Consider the following 23423-nt stretch of genomic DNA (forward strand, 5'->3'; position numbering starts at 1 on the left):
TGGAAACCCAAGTTCCTTTACAGCTGAGTTCGATGGATGACCCAAACTTCGATGCCACAGTTTCACATTACATTCAGCAACATACGATGAAGCTATGCGAGGAGCGAAACCACTTACATACTGTCCTTTGCTGTTGAGTTGAGCTATGATGAAATTTTGATTTCCCTTCCACACACGAACACCGCTTTCTGAGAAGATAACCGCAAATCCAGCTGCTTGAATTTATTTCACAGACATCAGCTCACCGTTGAGCTCCGGAACGTACATCATGTTGGTCAGGGTCAGCTTTCTCCCGTCAAGTTCACCAACGATGGTTCCAATTCCCTGAATATTCAACCGTTCAGTTTTTGAAGCACAGTCAACAGTTCCATTATATGATGTCATCGTTTCAAACCATTTCCGCTTGCTACACATGTGTGACGTAGCACCAGAATCCACGATGAAGAATTCCTTGTTGACACCACTGACAGCAAAAGTCACAGCAGCCGATTCAAACTGCTTCGCAACGGAATCTTTCCGAAATAAACAATCCCGCTTGAAGTGGCAGACGCGACTGCACCCATAGCACTTCGGTTTATATTTCTGGAATTTTGATGAGTAACCTTTCTTCTTGGAAACACCAAAAGCAGCATCACAATTCGATGTAGCATTTTTCTCGATCGATTGTCCTTTCGATGTGCTTTTCTCCAGCATCAGTGCTTCAGCATCAACGAGTCTTTTCGTCACAAATTCCAGACTTAGATTGTCACTAGGCTGATTCTCTATCGCTGACCTGATTACATCATATTCCGCTGGTAATGACATGAGAAGATAAACAACAACGTCCGCTTCATCCACTTTCGCCCCTGTGAATGTAATCTCGTTCACGATACTGAGAAGTTCATCGATGTGTTGACGCATCGAACATTCGCGTTTCTTTTTCATGGTAGCGAGCCTTTTGCGACATAAAATCGGACTCACCGTCCCATCCTTTGTATACGTGGATTTAAGCTTGTTCTATATCTGCAGGGCAGATCGTTGTTCACTCATGGACATCAACACCTTGTCGTTGATAAGAGTCATCAGCAATGCGTATGCTTGCTTGGCTTCCTTGACCTCCCTTGGTTTCGCCTCATCCGCTTCACGTAGTAAGTAAGCATCAAGCTCTTTCGCAGCAAAAAGAGCCTCCACCCGTCTACTCCACAACGGATAATTCCCTCCGTTGAAAGGTTCCACTACATATTGAAGTTTCCCTTCCGCCATGATGAAACCTACGAGATGATCGCTTACGAAACCAACGTAAACCGCGAAAACATAAACCTAAACCACGCTCTGCTGTTAAAGAGAGAGGTGCGAATGAGTCGATGTCAGGAAGAAGACTATTTATTATACAAGAGAGGACACAATATACAAGCACATACACACCTACGCAGATAACTAGAAACGACCAGTTGATGGGCATACAGTGTCATCTATACACATACATATATAAAATAAACTAGTGCGATTACATTTCTAACAAGAAGTGATAACCCTGCGTTTTCTTAATAGTCTCATAATACCTCATAATGGTTTTAATAGTAATGATATTGTCACTAATTCTAAAACGCATCCAGATGTTTTTATTCTTGAGAAAAACAAGTGCATGTTATATTGGAGTAAAAAAATATTAACTATAATTGAAATTTTTTTTAAATAGGGCCTATAAAAATTGAACAATTAAAAAAAAGTGTCAGGTCAGACTAGCAACACCACCCGAACACACTGCTGAGAGACACTGCTATGTGAAGGTTTCTTAATTTGTTACTAGTGAAAACTCGTCATGCATAATCTTTAGTTTTTTTAACTAAAAGAATTATTACGCCGAATATTAGAAACAAAGCATTTATGATTACCATTTGATTTTCCTTTCCCTACCACAGCTGATAGCATATAATCAATAGTATGCTGACAGAGAAAAATCATATCACATAACAATTTAAAAACGGATTGTGATTCACTACTGTATGCTTGATTCAGGAATTCACTACCAGATATGCAATATTGAATTGCGAGTAAAGTACCTGCAAAAAAAGATGTCAAACTGAATATACTTTGCAGTGATAAAACTATTTAATGATCTAGAAACTTAATATGACAATACCTTTTAATAACCTATGTTAATGATAAAACATTAAGAACCAATGATTGTATAAAGCACATGGGTAGTGCTAATTCTATCAGATATATAATAGCTGCTGCTTAACCAATGTGTATGTTTGGGATGCTACTATCGTAGTATGTCTCGAATCTCCTGATGGATTTCTATCTCAGTAGTGTACAAAGGATATTCTCAAATGTGTGGACCTATTCCTTCTTAAGGATTTTATTAATTTTTTTCTCTTTCAGCAAAAGTACTCTGTAATCTCAGCTAAGGGTGGGAGGGGGTCACCCTTCCCCGCACATTAGTCGTCTCTCCCCATAACTGTCTTCAAATGACAAATTTCACAAAAAATTTTGAAATGGTTTTTATTTGTTAATTTGAAAGTTCAGTTATTCTAGAACCCAAAGGTGTTTCATTTTATTTTCTACAATAGCTAAAAGCAACGTTATTGCCAATTTAGTAAAGTGAAATTAATGCTCTTTGTCTGAGGTTAAAATGTTTTCTGACGATTTACGCTTTTAATTTTTGCATTATGATTTTTAATTCAAATATCTCAGCAAATATTGCAGTTGCACAAATAGGATTTATTTTTTTTTACTTTTTTGGGCCTCAGAAGAGACGAGGCAACAACTTTCTAATTGGACATTAGAGGACAGGTGAACCGTATAAAAATTTAACATTTTTATTTTGTGACACACTGTATCTTTCACTCTTGATACTGGAACAAGATAAATAATGTAAAAACATTTCATGAATATATTGTGCATAACTTTTGAAATATAGAGTTTTGCAAGCAATGAAGTAGAAAAAAAATCTTGAAACTACAGAAAATGCTTCTGAAAATTATTTATTTTGCCTTCGATAACATTAATTCTCGTGCACTAACTTAGTTATAACTTTTTCATTGAATTTACAAGGAAAAAAAATCAGCTTTAGTTTTTATACTTTTCCTTTTTCCCAATGAGATAATGAAAAAAAAATTTGGTCATTCAAAGGTAGGAAGTTATTATTAATAGTTTGAATTTTTCCAGACTAGTTCACATCATATTAAACCCTTATACTGTTTTAAAACTAAAAACGTGCAGGAAAATTTAAAAACAACAAACCATGTACAGATCCAGTGGAAGCCCCCATGAAAAGATTTCCTTTCATCTTTGATAACTGATGATGGACCATGTTAATCATATCGGAAATGAATGAAATAGCCGATGAATATTTGTGGTGATTTTTTGAAGTGGCATGCAAAATGCATTTTGTTGGTTCAAAATACATATTTTTATCTAAAATATACCTGAAATAAATATATTCTCATCAGACACTTAGGTTTCTCTATATTTTAACCACAATTTTACAAAAATAATTAGGAGGAAACATTCTACATATTTACCGAATCATTTATGGAAGAAACAGCTAACAGAGAGAGTAGTGAACCTTAAAGCAACCATGGAATGTGTGTTGTAATTATAGCAACAGGTTCAGAGTTTAAATTTTGACTGGTCAATGATAATTTGGAACAGGAAAAATGGTTTTAAATGTCCAACCCAACCAGTAGATAATGTTGAAAACATTGATATGGTCTGGAAACTGATTCACACAGTAAGAGCTTTTTAATGTTTCTACTATTTTTCAATTAAAATTATCAACATTCAACCATTCACAACAAACATCAGAATAAGTTTGTTAGAAGTAAAGGGCCTTGAACTTTCTGAAATAAAACCATCAGGTTTCATGAAAATCTAAATCTAGCTCATTTTCTGAGAGCACATCCTGGAGCAGGGCCCTTAGACTGGGATCTTTTGCAGGCCCTTGGTCAGACTTTTCACAGGCCCTTCTATAGTTAATTTATCGCGTGAAAAAGCAGAAACTTATTAGAATTGTTCCAGACTCCAGTGCATCCTTGGGGTGGGGTGGCAGGTGCTGCCATCTATGTTCCAAATCAGAAAATGGTTACGAATGTTTCAATACTTTTATTTAAATGGTAAGATCTATTGTTCATTATGGAGAGATTTTTTTCTCAAAGGGAAGACCTCCGGCTTGCATTTGTGCCTTAAAGTAAGAAAACCACAGGAAATACTTCAGCTGACCATATTTGTCATCTTCTGGGATCAACATCCTTTGCTATGTTAAGCAATAGTGATGCCCAAACAATCGCACAGTGATTATGCCTTCTGACTGATTTTTGAAATAAGAATTGATTTCATATAAGTTAAGAAGACGAAATCTCATTAAAAAATTACCACTAATTCTACTCATTTAAATGTGCACAAAATATAAAAATATCTGGCGGAATTATTATGGGTCACTCCAAAAAAATTGTGAATGCCAATACAGGCCAAGAATGAAATTAAATCAACGAAGTCCCACAACTTGAGAAATCCCACAATGTTAGAGCATTAGAATGACGTCATTCAAACAACATATGATTAGGTACATCACAGAAAGAAAGAAAGAATATATAGTGGAATTTTGTTTATACGTCACTGTGTATACAACTTTCATGTTTGTACGAGATTTGGCTTCTGTTGCAATATGTTCCTATACATTTTAATATTAAAATAATTCATTTATTTGCCACAAAACCTCAATTACTGGACGTTTTCACTTCACTTGCACACAGAATCTTTTGAAAAATGTCCATCGAACGAGCACAATTTTTGTATGCAGTGAAAACACGTTGCTGCAACAGTTCTTGCATATTGTGACCACAATAGCCCTAAATTTTAGGATGATTGCTGACATATACAAAATAGCCAGTGAGCTAGCTGATGGTCATTTAGGGTGGACTTGTAAGTGGCTTGTTTATGAGAATATGCAGACGTGGTGAGTCCAAAAGAAACGGGTTTCAATTGTTTTGACACCCATATGTCCTTTCAGAATTTTTCTTCTCCTAATGTTTTCAGTGTTATCCTCTCTCAAAGGATAAGAAAGTCCACACATTGTAAACATTTGGAGGGTACAGGTCTGCCGATAAGAGACATATGATACACATACACAATAAGTTCTTTCAATAGTATCCTGTGGAATTTTCTTTCATTGTGGTGCTTTGCTTGCTGGCTGTGTAAAATCTGTCATTCATAATGTCGACAAAGCAAAAAGTGCTTTCTTTAAAAATAACTAGAAATTTTGGAACAATTCAACAAGAATTTTAAATTCATGAAGAAAATCGATCTTGCAAAACAGTTGAATATCCCTGTGGCAAGTTAGAAAAAGATTATGAAGCAGAGAAACAAAATCAAAGACCAAGCTGCTGGTTGCCAATCATTTACTGCCAAAAAAATGAGAGTCCAAGATGGGAAATTAGCCCAAGTCGAGAAGATTTTTTTGAAATTTTTTACCTAATGTTGTACCACAAAAAAGGTAATGTTCCACTAAATTTCATTTGTTCAAGTGATTTGAAATGTGTAATTTAATTATTTTCCCCTCACAAGTGTTATTAAAATTTTTTTTAAGAGTTGGAGATGCAATTAAAGGCACTGAATTTTAGAATATTTTTTAAAAGTCTGTGTGTGTGGTGGGGGGAGAGGAAAAGTCATTTTCTATAAAAATACTCAGTTTAAAAGACCAACACATTAATAGGATGTTTTGGCTAAGCCTCTTGCACGTCGTATAAACGAGGTTCCACTGTTACTAGAGAGAGTTTCTACGGGGAGGAAAAAAGCTGGAAAATAAGTTCTTCATAGATATCGCCAAGAAGCTTGAAAGGCGATAAGTAGCCAACTGTTGTAATTTTTTATAATTTTTTGCGACTTTTGTTTTTATGTGTTTCTGGGTGAAATGAATGTACTTCAATTTTTTCTTAATTTTTTTAGGATCTTCCAAAACTTTACTTTTAAGTCAACTAACCAACAAAACACTTTCTTTCCAATGTATCCTGGTGACCAAAAATAAGACAAACTTTCACACACTGCAGTGAACAGAAAATAATTTTCTGAAACATTACCTCCACATAAGAGGTCCTGCTACCCAAACAAACATAAAATCTCTCAGTTTTCTGTTATGTGTACAGAGTCTTCAATAACTGCTCTGGAAACAACAGATCAAAACAAGAACTCAACTTCATTCTTCCAAATAGACTGGAAATCGGACAAAGAAATGATAAATAAGATAATGGACATTTCCTATATTCTTTATGCAGATTGTTCCTAAGCCTACATTGATCAAACCAAACTCATTTTCAAATGTAAAACTAAGAGAACACGAGCTGCAAATCAATACTGTTGTGAGTGTTTCACCACGATATATGCATAAGCAACCATGAGTGCCAAAACATGTTGGTGCTAAAAATTCATCATTTCCCAAATTTGCATTGTGCAGCTGCGCAATCGTGTGGGCATAGACAAGATTCTCATCATGAGAATCCAGATTCAAACACAATTAGCTAGGGTTACCAGATTCCAAAACTTAAAAATGTGGATGCATGCAGCCTTGTGACAACATCAGTTACATGTCTTTACAACAGATGGCTTCACTATACCAACTAAAACAACCACTTTTGATACATATAAAACATTTTTTTTCGGTCATGCTTTCAATATAATGGGAATTCATCAACAAATCATGCATTGAGAATGCTGTTCCTCTCATTTTATTTATTTCAGAACAGAAAAAGGAGGAGGTAACCCCAAGATAGTCTCAACACATGAGCTAATCATGGGGAAGGGAATCAGAAGCATTGTTTAACCGTTTAAAAGCCGAACTATGAAAAAAGCCACTTATTGTTTTGAAATTTTGAATTTGAGGTCTATTTACATGCCTATACATAAATCAACTTTGAAATTTGAAGAAAATTTTTTTTCTTTGTTTTTTTTCATGATGGCTCATAAATAGAACATGGGGAGAGGTGAGAGCAGAAACTGGTATCACCTATAATCTGATGATTATTTATTTTTGCAGTACAGCTGTCACTTTAAATTTGCTATTTCTTAGTACAAATTCAAATTTACAACACATACCGATTTTTTTAACACAAAAATGAGTTCAGAAAATTCAATTTTTTTAAATTCAAATTTGATAGAAGAAAGAAAGCATCTTTGATGGATCTGTTTGTCACATTGGTAGCATTTATAAATAGAATTTTATAGGTAGCATTTATAGATTTTGAAAATGAAACTTAGCATTCTATTTGCATTTTTAACCACTTCTGATCAATGTTCAGAAAAAAAAAACTGCTCGTCAATGATAATTGTCATATCAGTGACCCTAGTTGCATCAGGGATAGTGACACCATTCAACTCTTACGAGAAACAAGGGTTGCTTGAATCAAAATGAGAGACCATGAGCTTGCTTGTCAATGCTAAAAAAAATCATACTCCATTCATTTGCCCATGCTCCAATCCTGTTTAAGTTGGTCTGGAGCAACTCCTTATCGCTTTGATTCTAGACTACCCATATTAGCTTCACGTCATCTGCGAATTTTCTAACAATCCTATCGATACCCCAATCAAGGTATGACAACCCTCTTATGCTTACACATGTAGGAAATTTCATCATGAAATTTGGCGATGTAGTTTGGATCCCTATTCGGTGGATTGTAACAAACCCCTACAATAAGTTTATGATGTCTTTTGTTTTCAAGCTCAACCCATATAGTTTCAATACCAATTTTCTGCACGTTATACTCTCTAGCCTTGAAACATGATTTCATGTATATCAAGACTCCACCCATTTTCTTATCACATCTATTTATTAAAAAAAGTATTGTATCCAAGATGTGTAAGAAAGATTCATCCCCATCGTTTGCCTAAGATTCTGTAATGGCTATAAGATCCAGGCCCTTCCACAACTATCACAGTTTCTAAAAATCTTTCTTATTACCCAAGCATTTATTAGCACATATTTTAATTTGCCCTGTGATTTAGGGTCAATCCATGCAAGTCAGAGTTAGGCAATTCCCTGTCTATACTGTTGTTATTAACAATAACTAACCCGCATCCCTATGTACGTGGTCTGGGAGTATAAAACCTGACCAAAGCCTATTGTAAACTTCCCAAAGCCCCTCCTATTAAGATGAACCCCATCCCAACAAAGCCAACTATCAGTAAATGTGGAAAGCTCCAAGATTGTGACCCCAAGTTTGGAGCAAACGTCTTTAGGTCTAAATTGACATTGGTAGATCCTACTTCTACACCTCCTACTACTTTTGGCAGTACTGGAATCACTGCCACATCTGAACCTTCTTCCCTAGCGGATAATAGTTAATATTAAATCTCACTACTCTGACAAAGACTCACTAATATTCTACTACCTAATTTGTTCCTACCCACAGGATTACCTACCCAGGAAACTTCCAACGATGAAATATGTCTCAAACATTGCTAATCTCCCCCCCCCCCAGGAAGACAACAGCACTAGAAACCCTAAAAATCCCTACACACTCTGTTCCCCAGTTACCCACCCATAGAATCGACAATGATTAAACCCCTATCACTATTCCCCCTTTACCTCATCCACAACCACCAATTCACCCTCTAAACTGCTGTTGTTCATGGGATTGCTTCTTCAACGATAGGCGGCTCCATTATATAACTGGGCCCTCTAAAACCCCAACTTTCTCCCATAACACTTCGACCTTGACTTCCAACTTTACCCTATTCAAACACCCCTTCAAAACACTTAGACAGGCAAGGGCGTTCACCCGGAAAGTGAAAGGACTTGGGTTCCATTCCCCGCAAGGGCAGTTGAATTTTCTCTCTTTCCAAAATATATTTTCGCAACAGCCAGTTGTTAAAAACCTTTGAATTTGTATATATATCTACGTTTTCTAATTCAGAATCTGAAAGTGTTTCTAAATATCCTACAGCTTCTTCTAATGCGAGATATCTTTTCAACATAGTTACATACAGCTGAACATAAAAGACTATCTATGATTGCTGTGATCTCGGTTTAATTAGTTGCAAAAACATGCATTTCTGAGAATGTAATAATAAAAAACTACTCAACCAATATAAACAATCCATACCAGAAAGCACATTTCTGTGTTATATAACCCAGAATTCACTCCTATACACATGTCGATGTATACTCCTATACACTGTGATTCGAACGGGAAAATTGCAGCAGCACACTGCATGTTAGATATCCCTGGAATCACGCTGTCTTGAAAGGCAAATTTTGAATGCAAGTAGCTTGTTCACGTGTTACAGTATGAAAAAACTAATTGATTTACTTTGATTGATATATTAAGTGGTAGAAACACACAAAATTATTTTCAATTTACTTTAAAATTGAAATTTTGAATTGAAATAGGGGAAAAATGCCCAAAAATGTCAAACTACAAATCTGTCAAAAAAGTTTGCATTAACCTGAAGTTTCCAAATTTATTTCAAAAAATACTTTGAATTTTTCTCTATATATGATAAAAAACTGGAAATGTTTGAATTAATTTTTATCTGATATTTTTCAAACAAAAACTATGTTCCATTTATGGAACATGGGCCTTTAAACAGTTAATAATGAGACTGGGTGTTATGATTTTGTAGAAACATATAAATTAGCAGGGTGGCATTTCCGGCGAGATGGGAAAAATCCTGGAATATTACTTTATCCTGGGGGGGGGGGAACTATATGATATTAGTAAGAATGACCTGGGTAACCCCCTCCTTATGCATGGCATTGCTCAACGAAGAATGGTATTCTCAAGATGGATGCTGTGGTCTGCTTCTTCCAGAACTATTTTCAGACTGCCTTCTTCATACTATGATAATGGTGCATGCTCTTTCTGCGTCTAGAATAGTTTTTGTCCTGCTTGGAGGCAACTTAATCTCTTGTTTCTGCAAATTTCAACAGTAATTGGTCAAATCGTGTAAATATGCACAGAAAAACATTATAAATACACACGGATGAGGAGTATTTGTTTCGGAGTGAAATGTTTTTAGTTTCAAATAAAGAAGAACTGAAGATAAAAAATTCTGGAAACCTGAAAATGGAAAAAAAAGGGAAATGTAACAAAAGAAGGAAATTTTGAAAACGTGAGGACACTCAGAGTTACATAAAAATTAGGACATCTGGTAACCCTACTGTTGGCAGCACAATAGTGGTTGGCTGAAGTTGGATTTGTGGTTTTCCAACTTCAAGATGCAAATGTGTGAGCCAGTCTCTATTTGGAAAAATCTCTCAGCGAGAGCAAAAAAAGACTAACACGATACTTACATAACATGAAAATTCATGCATTTGTTATTTTCACTTCATGACAGCAAAAAACATTGAGAGGACTGAAAATTCCCATTAATCTCGTATATTTGGGATTCATGCCTGAACATAGGAGGTGGGTTGGTGCATAACATTGTATAATCATGAATTTTTTGTATCTTTAACATTAGTCATTTGTTATAGTAAGATTATTGTTGCACGTAGTACTCATTACATCAGACTTTTACTGTATAGAATGAATCCCCAGAAGTATACTGGGAATGTATTTACTCTGTCTCTCTGCTGACATTAATAAATCATCTTTAATCTTTGAAGCAACTGTTTTAGTTATGCTTGATATACTATGTTGACATAATAATGTACTGAGCTTGTCAGGAATCAAAACAAAAGGTATTATTACATATTGTCATACTTTTCAAAAACAATCCGGCAGAGTAGAGATCCAGTTTCAGTTTGCTGTATACTACAGCCTCCACATAATTCAAGGCCATGTTTTAACAAATTAGGTATGTCATCAATGTACAGCTCATTTAAAGATGCCGTATATGTAGGCCATGGATAAAAATTTTGCAAAATATCAGCAACTAATAATCTTATCTGTAATAAAAATTGAAATCCATGATCATGAAATTTATAAATACATATATAATACAGTCTATGCTCATTCTAATAGTCATGCATTATTGGGACCTTCCATTATGACGACCAGTACGAGAGATAGAACCTCTCAAATCCAGACTCCTCGGGACCAAGGTCCCAAGTAGCACAAAGATATTGATCTATATCGGGTCACGATATTGTTCTGGCTAAAAAAGGCATAGTCAGAGATAAATAGATCTATATCGTGAATGTGATATATTCAAATACTTCAAATTTTGGACGATAGATGGCTCCCTTTCAGAAGAAATAAAATAACAAAGTGTAATTTTCTGGAGGTGGGTGGGTTTGAACCCATGTACCCTGAACTCTTCCCATTCTCTAACTCCGTATCTTACCAACCCACCACTACAGCACTGGTTACCAGTTGTTATTATAACATTATTTTACAAGTAATTTTTTTTTACTTGTATTTTCAATCAAATTTATTCAGTTTTATGTATGTACAAAAATTACAAAATAGAAAGTGTGAGACCTATTTATCATTTTGAGGCAGATAATTGAAAAAATTATATTATAATTAAGGAAATTATATATAACACAAGAAACAAATTAATGTATTTTGTGTAGTACATTAATTATTTATTTAAAATTAATAATTTATGCTAATAAAACAAAAAATACAGAATAAAAAATATGCAACACAAAAAAGTTAAAATTCTCAAAGTATGGTAGAAAATGAAAACATCAAAGGAAAAAAATAAATAATAAATAATTTTAAGAAAAACACACACATATACAACAAAAACAAGAGAAAATTTTTCTAAATTAAAAAATATGTGCAATTATAAAGTGGCAATTAAAGTTACGGTGGATAAGTTCTTGCTCCTCCTAAAATACCAACAGCTATGATGTAAAACATACACAGTAAGGATTCAATTATAACTGATGAAATGATTTTGATAAATCAACATAATTAATCCTATTAAAATCAAAATTTCATATGAAAAATTATTCATTCAAACGTTTTTAATTTCCATTCGAACAAAAAATTGTATGCTCGACTTTAAATTTTCTCCAAATTTTTATTTGAAGGCAATATTTTATTTAAATGCAAACGATATGTTGATATATCAGCATATTGTGTATCTGATATATATCTTTGTCAGGTTCACGATATAGATGTATGTCATGTTCAGGATATAGAGCTATATCTTCTTTGATAGGTCTATATCGAGAATCTGATATAGATCTTTGTCAGGTTCACGATATAGATCTATGTTTTTCAAACTATATTAAAATAATTTATTGTCCCAAGTTGTTGTCCTTCAAAGTAGAGATTATTCACATGGAATCAAATACATATTTGACTGAAAAATTAAAGACTTGATCAATTAATATCATAAATAATTTGCACCATATAGGACGAGATCGTTCTATATCATAGTTATGACATCTGATATTCCTCTGACATTTCGATATACAACAATGTGGTCCGGATATTGTACTATATCATTGTGCTACTGGGGGTGATTCTAGATTGTAGATCAATTTCTGTTTATTTCCAAAGTTTTCATATTTAAACCTCTTTGAGCCCTTTGATTCATTATCTCCTTTAAAATAATTTTATAAAGCAATATTATATAGTAACAGATAATTTAATTAAAGCCACAATTTATAATTCACTTACCATTACTTCAGGGACGCTGGAACATATCTGCTCGTCTTGCTAAAGCAATACCAATCACCATTTGAACATAGCTCAAATATTGCACTGAAAAAAGCGCTTTTTTTTAATTAAAATTTTTGGAGACATATCCATGGGATCCTTTCCTTGTAAGGAGTTGCATAGCTGTAGCTTCTTTCATTTGCAAGTCATTTCAGGTTCAAGGGACTTTCCCATACACCCTATATGTCCATTAAGCGTGAGAATAAAATGAGCATCATGGAATCTCAATACCACAACGGTAGTCACAGCAATAGACTTGAGACGACAGTACATTTCATCGCTGATTTCAGATGGATCTCGACCCTCTGAGTAGCATTAACAAGATATCTCGCCTCCTTATTTTAGCATTGGCAAGCCCAAATATTTTGTAAGTTAATCCCTCTCTCATCTCTCAGTGGAACACTTTTCACTATACCAATGATTCACAAACTTTTGTCAACCACGGCTCCCTTGCCTAATTCATGATTCATCAGCGGCTCTTCAGGATAGATTAATAGATATTTTCCCATATAAAAGAACTTCAATGCACAAATCAATATCTCAAGCTCGCCACGAGACCCCATATAAAGGTTGGCGATGGTCCTAGACGCACAGATTTGAAAAACTGTTCTATACCCATTACTTTTTCATCAATTATATACTAATTTACTGCTGAAAATCATAAGGAAGCTTATTGCTATTATGCCGTGTAAAGGGTTAAAAGGCATCAATCAATAGTCTCATCGATGTAGTTAAAAAGTACAAAAAAAAGTCGCTGAGAAAATAAAACAAAAAATAATAATAAATGCAATAATGGCATAGCTTTGTTATCTGAAGTTTATACCACAAAAAAAATAAGACTACAGAATTGTTTATTCCAGTGCTATTATCAAAATTAAAATTCAAAGCTCAACATAAGTATAAATAAATACAGACAGGGGCATAGCCAGAAATTTTGTTCGGGGGGGGGGAGGGGGAAAGAGAATGACAAGAGAAATGGCATGCATACTTTGAGCAACACCAATCATTTCTGACTTACAGCGTCTCTGTACTGTAATGTTCTACATTCTAGCTTTTTCAAAAGTTCAACTTTCTTATGTACACATAAAGCATTGTGTTTCCGTTTGCAGCTTGTACCTGCTACATAACTTGACGTTTTTGGCATGTTTAAAAATTCACTTAGATTAATCCGAAGAAAAAAATTCACCACAGCATGGAGTAATGAAATGAAGAAAAACATTTTTTCCATCGAAGCAGATTTTCTGACTAATCACATTCATTGAGATACACAGTTGCCAGCACTGTTTTCCAGAAGCCCAAAAATCAGAGTGAACACCAACAAAAAGAGAAATAAAATAGCTGATGTATTAGAAGAAGCCAAAATAGTATTTGGAATTTGGGTAAAAAAAACATCAAAAGTTGAAAAAAAAATTTTCAGCCAAAGTGCCCAGATTTGGGAGATCCTACTGTATAACACATTAAAAAGAGGCCAAGATATAGCAATTAACTACTGAAGGACAAAGGTGCTACAGCAGCTCATTTGTTCAATCAAAACAAAGCATTAAAAGTGAATAACCTTGGAAAGCCCACGGCCCGGTTTCATTCATTTTTGTGAGTGGATGGCCCGGTCAAACACAAGATCAACCGAAAATGAATGAGAAAAAATGAAACGGCTGATTATTCGTGGCCTGGTATGAATGATGTCAGGGGCCGGTAGTTGAGAAACACTGCTATAATGTCTATTAATTGATATTCTTAAGTCTAATTGTGCAAAAAAAATGTATTGCCAATATAAAAATTTGAGCAGTTTTTGTACGTGAAATCATTTATTCAAATTTGCATTTATTAGTCTACTTTTATGTAATTAGCATCTACTTTTATGTAAAATACCAAACTAATAAGCAATCTATTACTATTGCTAAACTTAAAGTTCTCATCAAATTGAATAGTTTATAACATATTTTATGGACAAATGCCATCAATTTTCAAAGGAAATCAAATTGTTCATGAAACACTGAAGACTTTAAAATAATTTATACAAGGAATATCGCTTACATCATCATTGAAATCAAAAATGCAGCAGAAAATTTTTTTCAAATCATGCCCAGTGAAAAAACTCCAATAACCTTTACTTTGAAGCCAGCTTATCATAGAGCTCACATTACCTGTGAAAAATATAATAAATATGTGTAATCAACTATGTGCAGGAAGTATATGTACAATAAAATATTAATATTAAAAAAAAATTGTTTCACCCTCTTTTACACACAATCTATACATTTCCAACTTTAAATCTCTCAACAAAGTCAATGAACCTCTTTTCATGTGGGAAGGGCAAGGCAGTGCCTTTGCTGAGTTGAGCAAACCAAGCACGGCCATAACATCTTTATCTGGAAGCAACTCTCAGTACTATTGAGACCCTCATATCTAAGCATTGAAGTTGCTCAAGTACCTGAAACTTGGCATATCTACAGCATTCCACAAACTGAATTGAAACTGGATTTCACAATTTTATCATTTTTAGTTCATGAGAAATTTGAACTGAAAGTGTTAGTATTTTGATACTCTGACTGACTGACTCATCATTCATCAAAAATCAGAGACACTTTTAGCAGCCCTAGAAACTTGAAATTTGGTGTGAAGGTAGCATTCAGGATACAAACCATGGAAAAATTAAAATGTCTGGAAAATTCCTCTCAGGATTGAAGGAAAAGGGAAAATTAAGGATATTACCAATTTTCACCAAAAACAATTCCAAATGAATGAAAAATCGTTAACTACTGTTGAAATTGCTCAAAATTTACAGAGGATGGGAAATAAAGAGGTATTATATATCTACAGTGATTTTAATTTAGCGCTGTGTCAATATTAATTTACAATTCTGCATTAATTTAGAAAACAAAAACTTGTAATTTATACAAGCATTAATGCCATAAATTTGTTTTCTTAAAATCCCCCATTTGTGATAGCAAAAACTACCTAATGTTTACATTATTTTTGTTTCATGGACATGCATGAATCCAGAAAACATACAGGAAATTCCCCCCCCCCCCACCATGAATTATGGTATCTCTAATGAAGTGGGTCAGAAGGGTAAAAATAATGAAAAACAATCTGAATTTGGCCTGTAAAAAGTTAAAATGTACATATTTTTTATGCATGAGAAAAATATGATATGAACATGCACAAACTTTTGCACAGTTACCATAATATAGTTACGCACATTATTTTAGTCTACAACTTCAGTAAATATTACGAATTCAATGGAGCTACAATGAAAAACCTGGACATATTTTTAAATATAGGGATTGGGACAGAAAAACTACTTGAATATCTCTTAAAATGTGGATCATGCGGTCAATGTAGTAAGGCCTTTCAGCATGTGTATTTGACTTTATATGGTAAAAAAAAATAAGATAATGTAAAAAAGAGGAATACGGTTCATACATAAAAAAGTGAAATCCCATCAAAAACATTTCATTTAAAAAATGAAGCCAATCTCAAGATTCTTTACTAGTAAAAAATTATGAGATCTGATGTAGAGGCAAGTCTAATGCTGTTATTAATTGTGACACTTTGATTCAGAAATAACTCCATGGCTCCCCACCTTTAGTTGAACATTTTGGAACTTGGCAATCATGCAGCATGAGAATGTGTAGGTCATATATGGTTAAGTTATAATATTCATACCATTAACAAATTCCATCAAATAATATTTATGTAAGGATATGTGTATTTACAGTGTGACTTGTGTGATTTTACATAACATGTTGAGGTCAAGAACCAGACGTGACACATAGAACCGTGAATAGTATTTTCTGCACAAAATGTTTTATTTTTATTTTGCTACTAGTCAAAAAATAAATTTCTTACCCAGAAAAAGGATAACACCAGTTTCATGGTTTAGAAAAAAGCGCTATCGCCATGATAATAGGTTTGATCAAGTAACCCCATATTTCCTTTATAAAACAAGCGAGGCAATTTTTTTTATTGATATGTAAAGTTTAGTTCAAAAAATATATAACTTATTTCTACAGTTAATAATTACTCAAGACACATTTTATTTACACTGAATGAATACAATGCTTATAGACTTTTATTAAAACGTCAAAGGCACTTGCTACATTTTGATCAAGTTTTTTTTCCTCTTATATTCACAAACTAGGTTTATGCTAGGTTAAAACCACAAAAAAATTGCTTAGATTAAATCAGTTTCAAAATGAATGCATCACTCCTATTTTTTATTGAGAAAAAAACCAAACAGAATAGCTTCATTTATGCAATGTTTAACCAGTCATCGACCAATTAATTTCTCCTTTTGCCTTTTTTAGAAGTTTGAAGCTAATAAAACACATTTTTTGATTAAAATTTTTTCATGAATACACCAAAACTGAGTTCACAGTGTTCTTTGCTGTTTTCAAAATCATCAACAAAAACATATTTAGTAATTGAAAAGTAATTAATAATTAGTTTTCTAAAATATGCTGAAAATTGGCATGATGTGGTATTTCGTCATAGCCAGATGATGGGTTAATGTAATTTTCTCTATCATTCCAATGAGCATTTTTAACAATTTTTTTTTTAAATTTTATCAAGACGATATTCGATCTCCTTGTTATGCATTTCTGTCACAGGTTATCTGTGTTAGAAAATATATGAATGTGCATTAACATCATCTAAAAAGACATAGTAGAAACTAGTTATGATCATTATTTCATCATTTAAAATATTTAAACTTTTAGACAGATTTTATTCTCATTTTAATCACAGAGAGACAAACTTTCTTTGCTTTCACTAAATCACAATCATCTCTTGCTTACCGCTTTTCACGTACATGATTAAAACTGCCGCATCACCACTTGGTTTATACTGAATGGTGCCCAGACGTTAAAACATAGATGTAAATATCATTCCATTCCCATGGTTCAATAAACCAATCAAATTAGACCTATTTTTGTAATACACAAATAGCTCAGTAACTTTAACACACACTTCTTTTGCAGACTTCTGTGTGTTAAAATGCCTAGTTTTTGGGGAGCTTGAGATTTTCCAGCAGGGAACCCCTTTAAAATAATTAAAATGCAGCTTTCCATTCTGAAACATGTTTTTTTTATTAATCAATTTAAATTGAATGCGGCTCAAATAGCAATTGCATATCTGTTGAATTTTAATTGTGTTTTTTAAAGGTTAATTTTTATGGCTGACTATTTATTTGATAAAAATATCTGAAGCTTAAAAAATTTAAGTTTTGAATGTGGCACAACAGTGTTTTTAGAGTGTTTAATTGCATATGTGCGTGTGTAATGATTTTTAATTAAAATATGTCACAATCTAGCCTTGCAACATAGTTATAATATGATCATCTCATATTCTATTTTTCAAATTTCAGCAAAGCATATACTAAAAATTGAAACTTTCATAAACCTCTAATACTATGACAGCTTATAAAAAGGCACTGAAATTCATCAGTTATGATAATTAAAATTTCAAATTTATGATAGACTAATAACTGATTCAACTACGTAAAAGCATTGAATATGAGCTATATAAAAATAATAAATTACCATATCAAAATTAAATAAATTGTGAGACAAAACATTATACAACCATAAAAAACATAAAAACTACAAAAATTACCCACTTGATGGGCTGTCTTTACGTCTGTTTTCAGAAGGGGCTCTTACAAATGATTCAAACAAGTTGCTGATAATTTGAAGACACATACGGCGACGTTGGTAGCATGCACCAGGCATACTGCTTTCAAGAGCAAAACTTCCTAGCCATTCAATAAATTCTACAAATAAAAACAAGTTTTAATTATAAAGATTGGTGTTTCCTCCAGAAATAAGACCTGTCTTATTTTAGTTTCCGCTCTAAAAAATGTATTAGGGCTTACTTACAGTTAATGTTCTATTTTTCTGATGTAAAAAAATCTACATTAATTAAATATGAATATTTATGAAGTTTGGCTTGAATTTCTCACTATGCCATTTACTGTAGAAGTATTTGGTCTTGGAAGAGTAGATCAACTTTGCCCAAGAATATTTAGAAGTCACCTATGAATAAGGCAAATACATGAAAAATACAAAAACTCCTTCGATGCACAATATATATATATTTCCTCTGAAGACGACACCCACTGTGTGTCGAAATGCATAAGGAGTTTTTGTATTTTTCGTGTATTTGCCTTATTTGTTGGCGGCTTCTTAATATTTGGTCTTAATCTCTCATGTCCAGCAAAAGAGCTCCCCTATAATGAGGCTTTCTTGTCTATAGGATCCACTTCTAGTGCAATGGCAATAAAGCTGTTACTGATTTGATCCCTGAGTGGGCTCCATGCATTGAGATAGCCCTGCCTTCAATAGCTTGTTTATAATTTCTAAAACTTCATGAGTCTCAAAATGAGTAGTCATTCTTGTTGGAATCTTTACTCTAAAGGTGTTTACCTAAGGCACCCATTTGAGTAATTATAACTAATCAACTAATACATTTTTGCCAATTTCTTTGAAGTACAGTGGAACTTGGTTTAATTCTAATTTTGGATAATTTGAACTATTATGAACTTCCTTTGAGGAGTTTTCTATCTCATTTAATGTTAAAATTTCTTGTTTAATACAATTTTTTTTTCAAATAATTTGGATAATTTAATGTTGGAGGGAAAAAAATAACAATTTTAGTATGAGCAAATGTAAACAGTTGGAGAAAATCCACAAGCAGTCGAATGCTGGTTGTCTTGACTAATTTGTTCAATCTTCATTATGCAGGGCTATAGGCTGCCGACTAATTTGTTAAACAGTAAATCTTAAAAAAAAATTCGGACATACCTCAATTTAGGCACAAAGTGAGTGCCGTTGTTTTCTATCGTAACTTCTGGGTTGAACAGGCATGCTAAAATTCTGCTGAGTAACATGTAAGGAATCATCAGGTCAGTCCTTAAAAGATTCCCATGCTTAATGACAACCTGTAGTAATAAATTGACATTTCTTCCTTTTGGTGCCCTAAAAAACGGTACCCTTTATATGTCAGAATTCAATTTGCTTTTTGTGTTGGACTCATTGTTTAGTAACTCGGTTTAAAAAAATTTACCGGCTTGGATAATCAGAAATCAGCCAAACCTCATGATCTAAATTCCTAAAAAAGATTATCCATGCTGAATTAATACGCCAAAACGGGTTTGGATAACTAGTGAGCAATATCAGAGACAACTGTCTGCATGGAAAGAATTCAAAATGTTAATTTATAAATTTTCAGGGTATACAAAATTACTTTTTGCATCCAGACAGAACTTTTTAATGACTACTCTACATGTTGAACCCTCAAACTAAGCAAAAGAAAAATTAATAAACCAAACTGTCCACATACATCCTCCTAATAACCTAATTTCTGCTTTGGCAGAATCATTAATTGCAATCTACTATAGTTATTTGTATTATTTTGCAATATATCAATGATTCCCTCCTTAATTAAAATTAATTACATAAATTTTGTTCATAGAATTTGGTAAAAAGGTAGGACCTCTTACCAAAAAGTAAGACAAGTGGGAGCCCCATATCATCTTGCAATTTTTAAGTGGTTTAGCCTTTATACTTCAAAGCACTAACACCCAACATGTAAGGGATGTTACAAGGTTAAAAGAAAGTGGTACATTAAAGTACCACAGAAGGTTAACTACCACAGAACAATTTTTCTCTTTCCTCTATCGATTATATTTTATATATTACTTGAATTTTAAAATTGACTAGAAATTTTATTCTATCTGGATGCTTTTGGTAAAATACTACACTATATGCAATTGCTTTAATTCATTGAAAATTGTAAGAAATTTTTTTTTTGAAGATTGCAGAAATTGTATTTGCACCATCTTTTTCATGGAAGAAGACAGTAAGTCTTCCTTAGCAATATCTTTTGAAGAAAAAAAAAGCCAATGTTTGAAAAAGCAATTCACAAATATTTCATATTCAATTAATCTCTCTAGTTTCTTTTCAGAATGCACAAATATTTTTTATTTGATGTCTTTGATCAATAGTAAGTAATCGCTAGAGTGTAATCTGTTTGTGGAAAAGCAAGAGACTTAGATTACCTTGATGACAGACCTCAGATGAAGTAATGGATGCATATTATATCAATTTTTCACTTACTCCTTGAATACACAACTAATTCTTTAATTGCAGTTGAGATATGGCAACAAAAACGTTACCAATCTCAAGCCACATGAATTCAGTAAAATATGATTCATCATAACAGTACCCTGCCTCTTATAACACTATTTTACAGATCCTCATGAATCATGAGGATGTGCAAGGTTAGATTTCCCCAACCAGCACAGTCATGGTTGGTTAAAGTTGGTTTTCCAATTTTAGGTGGAGTTTCAACCTCAAGTTTTCCACTTGAGGTGTGAATATGAGCCAGTCTCCCATTTAATAGCCTCTCAGAAAGCAGGTTGATCTTTACTTAAAATGTTCTCTCAAGAGATTCATGTGACCGGTCCAGGGAAATTTTCGGTTATAAACACATCCTTGCTGAAATTCAGATTCGAACCAAGATCTGCAAAGCTGAAGACTAACACCCCACTTTACTACTGCTACTACTAAGCTGCACATGCACCTCATAAATATTCCTATTAACCACTTGACTAACTAACTTACTGTACAGCAACCTGGTTTGTATTAAGAGAGAATTTCTAACTAACAGACTGACATAAAGGTTAACTACTTGACTGTCATGCAGTTTCTAACATGACACTTAATGACATAACACTAACATGACATAAACAAAAAGTTCCAGGCATCTGTCACTCTCACTTCCAATGTGGAAGACATATGGTAGCAGTTCGCAGAGATGTATATTTTTCATACAGTAAATAATTTAGTGATGCGGATATACACACACATAACACTTTCAGCTATGTATAAATTCATTAGAAATTCCCACAGAGGAATGTTTACAAGGAGCATGTAGGGTTCAGAAGTAGAAGATACTCAAAATCATTCTATCTTAATATCACCAACAACTATGCTACCATTTTTGGTTCGAATAGCCTATGTTTCACTGACAATTTGAATGTCCCAGATCGCTATCCCAGATGCAAATAAGGTCACTGATTTGGAAATTCTCATTGACGAGCAGCTTAGGTTTTCTGAACATAGTTCAGCAGTGGTCAAGACGACAAATAGAATGCTTGTTTTTATTTTCAAAAAGGTCTCTTCACGTTCTCCGAAAGTCATTCTTCCACTTTTTTGCAGCTTAGTTTGTCCTGGACTGGAATATATGCTGTAAAGTTTTAAAAACCATATCTACAGAGGGACAGACTTGGTTGAAGGGGGTGCAGAGAGGAGCTACACATGTCATTGTTGGCACACAAGGCTCGATTTAAAAAGAGAAACTTGATTTCTTGAATATGTTTACATTGGAAAAACGTGGGTGTCAGGGATATGATTGAAGTGTTGAAAATTTTCAATGGGACGGATAGGATGGATCATGAATTATTAGTACATCGTCAATCAACTGCTTTTACAAGGGGACAGCGGTATCGATTGTGGTAAGGGACAATTCTAGGTTATGGTGTCATGGGGAATTTTTCTTGAATAGGTTTGTTAATGAATGGAACAGCTTACCCCTGGGGGTAGTAAATTCTAAAAAATTAACACATTAAAAAAAAATATGATAAACAGGTTGGGGTAAATTGAGAAGCTATCCCTACGTAGATATGACAACCAAATATTTTTTATAGGTATTGCATTGTATTTTATCATATATACAGTCTTTAGTTTTTATGATTGCATTTTTAATTGGGGGTTGCTGTATTTTAGAAATATATGACATCTACATTTGTTATGTCAACTGTCAGCTGTCAACTTTTGAAAATGAAAATTAGGGAGATTTTTGCAAGGACCTGTATGTTATACCAAAACCACTCCCTAATAAATACAAAAGGGATTTTTTCAAATAAAATAGAGATTTTCTACACATAAAAGTTAAAACATAGGAAATAAAATCCCTACGCAAGAAATAAGTGAAAGTAGAGACCAAAACTTCAATGGTGATCTAAAAAAAATATTATTGTGTTCAATCAGAAACGATGTGAACAAACATTCTGCGCGAATGACTCCAAAATCATCGGAAGATGAAGAAAAAAAGCATCAATTTTTGAAGAACACTGACTTTTTGTGACACTTACTTGATGTTTTTTTGATTTCATATGGAGATGTCAGTCTTTCCACCATGACAGATGTTTATGTCCTTAACACAACTTGTAGAAAAATAAAAAGTCTGCCTTTCTCTCGAACGTTTGATGAAAGAAAATTCATCAGAATAAGTATCTTTAAAACTGATTAAATATTTTTTTCTTATCAGTATTCATGTTTTGCTATTGCACATACGTAACTTCAACAAAAGAGGAAGTTTTGACCACATGTACGTCACTATAATCTTCAATTATTATCCAGGACTATTGGCTGTTAAGCTATTTCCCTGCACAATAAGACAAACAACTTTGCTTTACCATCAGAGGGTTTGTAAAACTACCTTAAAAAGGAATTTCTCACTATTCCCCCATTTACAATGTGTGACATCATTTTGAAAGGGGGAAGAAAAGAAAACAGAGGCAAAAGATTTTTTGTCCCACAAGAAATTCCTTAGAGATTGTTTTCAGAAGTGGGGATTCATTTTTAAATGAAGTAGGGAATTTTTAGGGATAATTAGGGATTTCTGTGATTTTCGTGAAAATTCAGGAGATTTAAAAACTTTTCAGGAGGTTGAGAGATGAAGCTAAAATTTGGGAGACTTGGCAGCTATGTTATTATCATCCTTTTCTCAGCCACCTTGTTGAGCATTTCGCCTGTTGTGGGG

The 23423-nt window shown here is 33.5% G+C and overlaps 1 protein-coding gene across 5 annotated transcripts in view; it reads right to left on the bottom strand.

Annotated features, from left to right (window-relative positions):
• LOC149072895 (tRNA (32-2'-O)-methyltransferase regulator THADA) overlaps positions 1–23423 on the bottom strand; it is a 240872-nt gene that overhangs the window by 150365 nt on the left and 67084 nt on the right. For all 5 annotated transcript variants that reach the window (XM_089246909.1, XM_089246911.1, XM_089246910.1 and 2 more), the window contains exons 11-15: positions 18217–18369; positions 14631–14740; positions 10683–10867; positions 3229–3413; positions 1875–2042 (exon numbers count right to left, since the gene is read on the bottom strand). In XM_089246909.1, coding sequence (XP_089103035.1) covers positions 1875–2042; positions 3229–3413; positions 10683–10867; positions 14631–14740; positions 18217–18369 — 801 coding nt within the window. The remainder of the gene's footprint in view (positions 1–1874; positions 2043–3228; positions 3414–10682; positions 10868–14630; positions 14741–18216; positions 18370–23423) is intronic.

The sequence above is a fragment of the Pholcus phalangioides genome, unplaced genomic scaffold (genome assembly GCF_987345545.1).
Source record: "Pholcus phalangioides strain wild (caught in Gottingen) unplaced genomic scaffold, Ppha-v1.0 ptg000017l_1, whole genome shotgun sequence".
Lineage (NCBI taxonomy): Eukaryota > Metazoa > Arthropoda > Arachnida > Araneae > Pholcidae > Pholcus > Pholcus phalangioides.